This window comes from Euprymna scolopes, chromosome 5 (genome assembly GCF_053919585.1).
Source record: "Euprymna scolopes isolate OS-2025 chromosome 5, ASM5391958v1, whole genome shotgun sequence".
NCBI lineage: Eukaryota > Metazoa > Mollusca > Cephalopoda > Sepiida > Sepiolidae > Euprymna > Euprymna scolopes.
In genome coordinates, this window is record NC_136486.1 from 84,440,134 (window position 1) to 84,451,136 (window position 11,003).

The window sequence follows — 11,003 nt, forward strand, 5'->3', positions numbered from 1 at the left end:
ACGTTTATGTTACTTTAACTCTTGACAGCCACTCAGTTTTTTCCAAAATATTGGTAGCTCATAATTTGTGCAGGTTCAGGTTTTTTTGTGTTCATCATTAACTTAATATTGTAGCTAAAAAATCTTATTTGTAAAGAAAAATAAAAAAAGGTTAAATATTAACATTTAAGAAAAGTTACAATACCTAGTTTACCAGTAAGAAGAAACAAATGTATTGAATCACCTAATTTAAAACATATTCACTTTTTATTTTTTTAGATAAAGGATTTCTCCATACTAGCTGATCCATGTTCTATATTAAAAGGTACATTACCTCAAGAAATTTCATAACCAACCTTTAACAAACTCCTCAATGCAGATCCTGACATTTTCTGTCATTTGGAGTGGATTATAATTTTTTTATTTTAGAAATGAAAAAAAAAAAACAATCCTTAATAGTAATTGGTAATCCTGCAGTTGATGGCCCGTACCATAAAAATTGAATTTAACATGAAAACATTGTCTAAAAATAGCATGGTCTATAAACTACAGAAGTACAAAATCAATTTTGTGTTTGTACTCATTTTTGGTTTTAGTAAAAAAGAAAGACACTCAAAGAAAGGTAGTAAACGTTTTTCTGTTTTTTAGTTTACTGAGAAATCCTTAAAAATTAGTCAGTGATTATCCGTTTTGTTTTAGTAATACTCGATGGTAGTAAGCTTTTTTGTACTTGTTTTAAGTTTTAAAAAATTAAAAAGCAAAATTTGTAAAAAGATTGTAAACATTTTTCTTGGCAATAAAAAATACTTATCATTTTCTCTTTTGTTATATATATATGTTTAATGATTAAAGTTAAATTCTGTAAATCAAGATATATACACATATATTTAAGTTAAGAATTTATTGTTTGAAACAAGAAAAATATTGCAACAGATTATGTTTATTTCCTTAATCCATGGATTTTCAATAATGGCTCACATCATCAGAGGAAATGAAATGCAATTAGCAAAATATTCAGCTATGAATAAAAAAGTATTTTGCTTTTCAGCACATATATTGAAAATTTTATTTGAATGGTGAATAAGATACCCCCAACAATTTTGACATCTTAATGGGAGGGGGGCTGACTCTGCACAAGTTACCGGCTTAGTTGGCCTTTACTTATTAAAGGAACTCAGCATAGAATTCAAAAACTTGCAGGGAGGCCTATATAGAGATGATGCTCTCTTCATCACAAAGGATAGACCCAGGCAATACAACAATACAATAAAGAAATTACATGAGTTCTTTAGAAACTATGGCCTCTCAATTGAAGTTGATCCCTATAACTTAAGAAAACGTCCAACTTCCTAGATACATCCTTAAATTTAACATCAGAAATCTACTCCCCTTACTATAATCCTAACTTGAGCCTATTCTATGTACATAAGCAATCAAATCATCCCAGATCTATTATCAACTCCATAGTACCATCCATCTCAAATAGAATATCAAGCCTATCAGCCGACAAAAAACATTTGGCCAAGTAGCAACCTTTTATAATAATGCCTTATGCAACTCAGGGTACACAGATATGATTGAATACAAGAGAAATAAATTAGAAAACAACAAGAACAAATCCGTAACATGAACCAAAAGAAAAATAATAATGCTGTCCGTGATTTTTCGAACAAACATAACCCCAACTCAAATTACATCAATACTAGGACTAAATCCAATAACAATCAAAATAAAAATAATAACAATAAATTAAGGCAAAAAGTCCATATGGTTCAACCCGCCATATAGCTCCAATGTTAAAGCCAACATACCAAGGGAATTTTTTTTAAATAATTGAACAATCCTTTAAATATCTGCATAGATACAGCACCATATTAAATAAAAAATCTATAACAATATCTTACTCTACCATGCTGATACTATCACAAACCTCAAATAACTCTAAGAAAAGCCTAAGCCCCTCCCCCACAGATACCACCACATAATTTTTCTCTATATATTCCTTGTTTCAAACAATAAATTTTTAACTTAAATATATGTGCATATATCTTGATTTACAGAATTTAACTTTAATCATTAAACTTATATATTGCTCTATTTTTTAAATATTCAGCTTTACCTTTTTGGCTAGGATCATCCTGAAAGTATTACCTCAATGTAATATCTGACAGGATAATTCACTTGCTCTCTAATCTGTGACTTATCTCATATATATAACAAATAAATGATAAAAGACTATATTCCAAATTACAAGATGTTGACCATCTTACAATTTATTCATTTAAGTTATGTTGACATGCACAATTCTTGACTGCACCTGCTTTGTAGTGCAAAATCATTCATTTAATTATTATTTCAATCAATGAATCTATTCTGCCCTTAACTCCTTAGAAGAAATAGCATCTATCAATTCATTAAAAGAAAAGAAAATGCATATAACATTGAGCTTCATTACATTGAACTTCATAAATTAAAGGATTCATATAAATAAAAGGTGAAATATAAAAACATGTTTCCACAGAAATATATATATAATTCAAAACGGCATAATGGAAACATATATGGAAACATATTAAAGGTATATGCAGCTTCTCTTCCAATTTTCAGATATGCAGCTTCTCTTTTCAGATTTTAATTATGTCAAATCACACTTCATTTCCTTTTGATGGATTAATTGTTGCTATTTCTTCTGATGAGTTAACGGCATAATAGATTCACTGATTGGTATAATAATTAAGTGATTGATTTTGTGCTACGAAACAGATACTGTCAAGAATTGCATAATTCAACTGAATTAAAGGAATAAATTATAAGATGGTCAAAATCATGAATTTTGGAATATAGTTTTTTTGTCATTTATTCTCTATATTGCTCTGTAATTACATTGAGCTTCTTAAGTAAGGATTATTATATATTAAAAGAAAATATATTTCTACAGAAATATATATATATATATATATATATATATTTAAGTATCCTGTCGAACAATAAATTCATGTAAAATATAATTTATAGTTTTAAATTGTCTTCTATGACAAGCTCTATTTCCTATCTTGGTTATATTGAGCTTTTTTATTTGGTTGGGATTACTATATAAATATCCATATTTATATTTACTTTAAGTTAACAGGGGCTTTTGGCCTGTAAACTTGATTTTTACTTCTTAATTTATATATATATATATATATATATATATATATATATATATATATATATATATATATATATATAAATTGTACCTATTTACTATGCCTCCCCACGGGACAGAGTTAGACACCAGGGTCGTTTTTTAACGTGGAGAAAAGGTACAAAAATAAAAATTGTCTCAGTCGTGAAGGATTTCTCCTCTAACGAAAGAGAACAAGAAATGGAAGTGCAGCATCTGAAGAACAGATACTACACTTTGATCTTGACCAAATAATTCAATGAATTTAAAAACACTCTCATTGAAATGAAATGAAGTGGTTGAGTTTCATATCAAAGAATTTTTTATTATTCTAAGCAAGACAAAGAATGCTTTAGAAAATTAATCTCCTTAACCTATAGGGTTTCGATGTCTACCATCTCATCAGAGGAGAGAAGATATTAGCAAATCGTTATAAAGGTATGCACCCTATTTGCTAAAGTCAGTGAGACATGGAAAGTCAAAGTGAAAATAATGCATTTATCAGAAGTCCTGTATCTGGAGGATTTGCTTAGAATAATAAAAATTCAACCACTTCATTTCATTTCAATGAGAGTTTTTTTAAATTCATTGAATTACAATTTAATTTATTTGCTCTATCTTGCATATCGAGCAATTCATGTTTAGATGGGATAACTTATAGAATATTACTGCCAGTAATATTTTGTAAACCTACAATCTCATGTTTCCATAACAAGTGATTGTTAAAAAAAAACTATTCTGAAGTATATATATATATATATATATATATATATATATATATATATATATATATATATATATATATATATATATATATATATAAACAATCTTAAATAATTTTTAAAAATAAGTTATTTACGATAAGCCTAGTTACCAAACTAAGACGCCATTGTGAATACAATGGGAATTATTTGGTAATTTATTATAGCTTCTTTGTACGATTACCAATTTGAGAGAAGCAATTTAGTCAGAATAAATATAATAATTTGTAAACAGGAATGACATGTATGCATATTTTCATGAAGCATGCTTTAGGAAATATCGTAAGTGATGAGTGTTAGGGATTTGTATAGGACGTGTTTGATTAGTTTCCTGTTGAGATTGTGGTTGCAGGGGAAAATTTGAAATTACTTTATTATATATATATAAAAAAATAAATAAAAGTGAATGCATGTGTGTCCAGCAGATAAAGGGAAGCATAATCGTAATAACTGATAATAACAAAGACAAGAATAATCACAAATGCAAATTTAATTTTTATGGGTAAAGAATCTTAATAACTAATAAAAAAAATAAAGCAAAGAATTTCTTTCAGTTTTAATGGAAACCAAAATTTCCTTTGTTCTTAATATTTTTGTCATCTGATTAATTCCTATTTTATAGGAATTAATCAGATGATTTATTTACAGATTCAGAAGGGAAAGAGTGGATTATTTTTTTATATATAAGTAAAAACTTATCTTGTATATTTTATTTCATATTTTTTTCTAAAATTTTATTTGCAGATTTGTTCTATATAAGTATGAACTTTTTAAAAATTTTACCTCAGTTAGTTTTTATTTTACAGTAAGATTTATAAAATCAATTGCCATTGATAAAAATAAATTACTACTCTCCCAAACAACACAGAGTAGCCTTGTAAGTTTTATAATAATTCTAACTCATGAAAAAACAAAAACAGAAAAACAATTACAGGATTTTTTTAAAAATGTGTTTTTATTGATTTCAGGTTTGCAAGATTATGATGCAGCTTTAAAACTTGATCCAAACAACAAACAGTTACAAGACGATGCTGAAAATATTCGTAACATCATTCAAGGAACACGTATAAAAAAATAATAAATAAGAAAAAATGAAACGAAAATTTTAATGAAATAAAATTGTTAAGTATTGTAATTAATAATATAACTATTTGAATAATTTATCACTTTTGTTTTATTTTAAACTAATTCATATTCAACAAATATTTCATTTTTTGTTGTCATTTTTTCATTTAAACTTAATTTTAATATTTCATCATTTACAAATGTGTAAAGTTATAAAAAGCAAATGCAAAAGTTTGAATTTTTGTGATTGAAAACAGGATTATTTCAGATAAAATTTAGTCAAGAAATAAAGTAGGTGGAACATTATACATTAAACTTAAGTAAAAAAAAAAAATGTAAATTGAACAAGTTCTTTTTTTCCTAAAAGTTTTTTTTATATAATTTACAAATTTAGTACAATAAGTTCGATAAGATTTTTTTAACAATTGAATGCTGTATAGATTTTCAAAACAAGTCTGTTAGATTATTGATAACAACAGTAGAAAGAAAAATCCATTAATAAATTTTATCATAGCTGTTAGAATATTCATTTTTTTTTATTATTTAAATGGTGAATTGTTTACTATTTTTTCATATTGTTTTGTGATGATATGCATAGTAGTATTCCTAGCAAAAATAAAAATAAAAATAATAACACAAGTGTTGCTTGGAAGATTAAAACGCCATTGTGAATACAATGGGAGTTATTTAGTAATTTATTATTTCAAGCAAATTATTACAGCAAACTTAGTGATACCTACCCTCAAATACTTTCAATCATGAGCATTCATCTGACCTAAACTTAAATTCTCTTAAAATTCATTTGAAAATCAACCTGATGTTAAATTTGAAAAGTTTGTATTTTTTATAAAATATAAAATTTATTGAATTAGTTAAAATTGGATAATTCTTTGATTTTTGATGAGTAAAAAAATAACACATTTGGTTTGTCTACAAAGTGTTGTCTTATACTATACTATATTGAGTGGGAGTGATGGATACAAATCCCTAATGTTGACACGATTACAATGTAAGTGTGCAGAAACCAAAACTCATAATTTAAATGAAATTAATGCAGTTTTGAATTTCATTTTGATAACATTTTAGTTATTGACTTTATTTGGAATGTTTTGCAATTGTTTTTACAAAGTGTATTACACAGAACCAATTAAAATTATTAAATATGCTACAAGATCTTATGTTAAAAATCTTTATTCCAATTACATGATTTTGATTCTAGAAAATGTCTAAAATTAAAGGTTTAAGAAATAACTGAAATTTAAGAAATCTTTCTTCATATTCAATGCAAATCTGACGCATTTGAATACTTTACTTTCTCAAAAACCCTTTATAATATTCCAGAGAAACTAAAATTTAAAGAATAATTATTAAATTATTAATTATAAAGCTAATACCGTTTGTTAAAATTTCACAAAAGGCTTCCACACCCTATTGCCTAATTTGCATAAAATAAATTAAACTAAATATAATCCACATTACGACCCTTTACATCTAACAGCTGTGTTCCAAAATGCATAATGATCAGTTAATTGGTGTAGGAGTGAATTCTGTATATACAAGTATAAAAACATATACACACACTTAACTATATATAGAAAACAATAATTACTAAAATTTGATTGGCTTAATTTTATATATATCACTTATTTCACTTATGCCACCAATCAGAATCAGATCGTCATCAACTAATCCTCTCCATTTTTAAAGTGGTCTACTGAGTGGATTTGAGTCATTAATATCAATGTGGGACGTCTTTGGAGCAATTTAGATGAATGTCAGTGAGTCATGTGGGCATATTAGTCGAGACATTGTGCACTAAACTTTCTCATGAAGACCTGTACAGTTAAACCAACAATTTTCTCTATTCAATGCACTTCAAAAAGTAAAAAAAGAAAAAATCTCTAATACAAATCAATTTAGATATGAAGGAATTATTTTCATTGCATATTTTCTTATAATTATTATACTATAACTGATATGCATATTCTTAAAAAGAATAAAATTAAAATATATGCTAAAACTCAGTCATTGTTTATTTTCTGTTTTATTTTTAATTTTTTTGAAACTGAAATGACTTTTAAATAATATTTTAATACACAAATGTCTATCTACTTAAACTTTTCCAATATTTCTTTGTTTTTCTTTTAAAATAGGATGATGATAAAATTAACTTTATACAAGTTACGAACATTTATTTCTCTCACATATTTTTTCTAACATGTGTATTTAAATGCTGAGAGTGTAGATGCAAGTTGGAGTTAGAAACAAACCTCAAACTTAATACGTTTCATAACATGTTCCAGATTCATTCTATATTTATTCCAATTTGCTAAATTAAATTTCATAAAAACACTCAATACACACATTCCAATTTCTATTTTTATTCAGTAAAGTAAAAAATCTGTTTGTCATTAAATTAAAGTCTTCAATAGAAACATTTTATCCAAAAGTTAATCGTATTAACCAAAAATTATTTTTAAGATTTTGTTTAAAAATCAACTTCTCAAAATAATTTGTCTTATTTAAAATCTAAGAAAAGGTAAATATCGAATAGATCTCTTGTTAGGAGTATAGATGCAAGTGGGAATTACAAACAAATTTCAAACTTACTTTTCATAAATTGAATTTTAATTTTCATGAATAAGTTTCATAAAATCTTTCAAATTCGCTGTTTGTTCCAATCTGCTAAATTAAATTTCATAAAAATGTGCAACATCACACAATTTTTCCAACTTCTATTTTTATTCAGTAAAGAAAGGAGTCTATTTGTCATCAATTTTTGAATTGTAAATTGTAACATATTTGAAAATATACTTGTTATAAAAAAATCTATGGATGAACAAAGAGAGACGGTTGCTTTGTTTAAAAACAGAAATACAGTGAAGAGACAGCTTAGATATTTTTAAAGAAAGCTGCTCCAAAATTGGTGTGGCACATAATCCTATGTGTATGAAAAGGGTATAATAAAAGTACCCCTTGAAATTTGAATGACTATGCAAAATTGGTGAAACGTAAGTTTTTGGAAACACTTTGTATTGAAATTCAAGATAATTCATTTTACAAATCCTAATTAAAGCTGCAAATAAAAAGAATTGACAGACAACTCAGATGTAAATCAATATAATAAAGAATATTGTTTCCAAATTTTTTAGATGAGGGTTGATAATTGTATTATTTGCACTACTGTTCTTCTCACAATGACCATGGCTGATGGAATGAGATTAAGCTATTTTTGTTGATTGAATAAAGGTTTCAGTTTGAAATTATAAAGATTCTGAAGTTCAGCAAGGCCCATATGAAGAATATCGGAGATTACATTAGCTGAAATGTGAAAATCACATCCAAGATAAAACAGTAGTCTGAATCATTTAATAAAAGTGTTATATATTTATTGATAAGTGATATTGATTGGTGGATCATTGTAACATTTTATAGTAGAAAATAAAGGAATGTAATAAATTTTAAAATGTAATATATAATGTTAGTAAGATTAGTGAAAATGATAAAAAATAATCTTGATTTTAAAATATATGAATTTTTGAAACACTATTTTGTTAACAATAAAAATATAGTTACAGTCTATAAGATATATATCTGTAAAATAAAGAAAAGAAAATAATTTATCTAAGTAAAATGAATTCATTTTGAATAAAAAATTGGTTAATTAAAAAATTCATTCATAAACAAGATTTATTTATAATGAATCTCATTATAAATAAATCTTGTTTATGAATGAATTTTTACCTTTAATTGTAATCATCCATGTTTAGGCATTGCTTGCATTGTTTAACTTTTTCATTTGGTAAAACTGTTCTTGTTTTTCATTTTGCAATAGAGTCTAAAACACTTCAATAGAAACATTTTATTAAAATATTAATTCTATTAACCTAAAATTATTTTAAAGATTTTATTTAAAAAAGCTTATTTTTTTTTATTTAAAATCTACGAGAAGGTAAATATCGAATGGATCCTTTGTGTGGTTTCCGCTGTCGATCTGAAACTGTTTCTTGTATATTTTCCTGAAAAAAATCAATTGGAAATATGTAAAGTATAAGTTTTGAAAATGGCTTTTTTTACAATTTTACTAACACAACATTATAAATACATAACAATAAATGGTAATGACATTATATCAATGCATTAATAGAAAAATGACTCTTTCAAAGTTTGTATAGAAATTTGCCTTTAGATTTAATAAATATTTTCATGCTTGAATTTAGATGTTCTGTAAATAACTTCTAACATCTCCTGTGTGTTAACCATTTCACTCATGCCACGAATCAGAATCAGATCGTCATCAACTGATCCTCTCTGTAGTGATATGCAAAGTAAGTATAATTTGCATATGAGCTGATAGCTCATATTTATAAACTGACACCAACTATAACAGCTTAGTTCTTGAATGCTTGCTTAGCATTATACATGACATACCACTCTCCATCTTTAAAGTGGTCTACTGAGTGGATTTGAGTCATCAATAACAATGTGGAACATATTTGAAGCAATTTAGATGAATGACAGTGAGTCATGTGGACGTATCAGTCGAGACATTGTGCACCAAACTTTCTCATGAAGACCTGTACAGTGAAATCAACAATTTTCTCTATTCAATGCACTCCAAAATAGTAAAAAAAGAAGAAAAAACTCTAATACAAATCAATTTAGATATCAAGCAATTATTTTCCCTGCATATTATCTTAGAATTATTACTTAAACTGATATAAGTAAATCTAAGTTAATTTTGTTTGAAGACAGTTTCCGTTATAAACAAAATATGTACTGGTCAGTAATAGACGCATCTGTGCAGGTTACCATCTTTTTATAATCTGACACCACTAGTTCTTTCCTGTTGTACTTGAATATATTTGATAAAGTTATTCCTTATCATTGCCTGGTAGTAAAGATAATGTTCAATGCATTTATAGACAATAAAGCCTGACTATTCTAATTATTAGCCAAGTCAACCACATTACATATCATATAATCTTGTAGGTTTCGTGACCTGTGTGTATCTATAGCTTCTTTTTCATTCTCTTACTCTTCTATAGTGTTACACGTACTTCTCACTATGGGGGACTTTGATCTAACATATCTATATTTGTAATGTGATGCTTCATAATTCGATTCTTCAGATGATCTTCTGCTACATTTTCAAGCTCCCTTATACTATCATTTATAGTGTCACCACTATCTTCACTTGGGTCTCTTTATATTCTGGATTAGATTTTAATTAATCTCCATTGGCAATACATTCTATACACAGTAATGCCTATAGATACAAATGCATTAAGATACTATTTTTTTGATATAGTGATACATGGTATCTACGTTTACACCTTAAGATACAAAATTTTTTTAATACGATTTAAAAAATCGTGCGCTGTTAAAAAAATTAAAATATGAAAAGCAAAAAAAAAAAAAAACAAAAGGAAAAACAAAAAAAAAATTCAAAATGCAAACCAAGAATAAAGTGTATGTGTATTATAGGCTATACTGTCTCAGCCCTCTCTCTTGCTGCCTCTTCCTCCTCCTAGCTCACCCCTGTTAGCTGCTTATCCCTGTGAGTTGATTACAATTTTATTTTATTTTTTTAAATTTGTCTTTCTATTACATTAAGACTTAAATATTAAGCATTTAGTAAGTTCATTCAACGTTTTTAGTTGTGCATAATCTTGCCTATTTTTAATTACCATATTGTGTGTGTGTGTGTGTGTGCATGGTAGCCTTGCTTCTCTTCTTCCCTCTTCCTTGCATGCATCCTGTATGCTAGCACTCGTCTAGGTGGTGAATACAACTATCTTTTTTATTGTTTTTTTATTAACATTTATTATTATATATTAATTTCTGTTGTAGTTATTTTTCTTCAATGATAGTTGAGCATAATTTAAGCTTGTTTTGGATAAAATTTCTTATCCTTGGAACAGATTTATTCTGTTTCTTTTAATTCAAAAGGCAATAATAATTTTGAAAGACATCAACAGTCATGGAACTAACTAAATTCGTATTTCAAGGTATTAGTGTATCACCAAACT

General features: G+C 26.5%; 2 protein-coding genes across 3 annotated transcripts in view; one reads left to right on the plus strand and one right to left on the minus strand.

Moving 5' to 3' along the window:
- LOC145276908 (dynein axonemal assembly factor 4-like) overlaps positions 1 to 5,114 on the plus strand; it is a 92,118-nt gene extending 87,004 nt beyond the window's left edge. For both annotated transcript variants that reach the window (XR_013868050.1, XM_080128371.1), the window contains one exon: positions 4,875 to 5,114. Coding sequence is in view for 1 of the 2 variants with exons in the window: in XM_080128371.1 (XP_079984497.1) it covers positions 4,875 to 4,984 (110 nt within the window). In the remaining variant the exon portion in view is untranslated. The remainder of the gene's footprint in view (positions 1 to 4,874) is intronic.
- A 3,221-nt stretch (positions 5,115 to 8,335) lies between these two features.
- The window catches only part of LOC145276909 (uncharacterized), an 81,331-nt gene continuing 78,663 nt past the window's right edge, over positions 8,336 to 11,003 (minus strand). Inside the window, exon 6 of the mRNA XM_080128372.1 lies at positions 8,336 to 8,990. Coding sequence (XP_079984498.1) covers positions 8,907 to 8,990 — 84 coding nt within the window. The 3' untranslated portion in view covers positions 8,336 to 8,906. The remainder of the gene's footprint in view (positions 8,991 to 11,003) is intronic.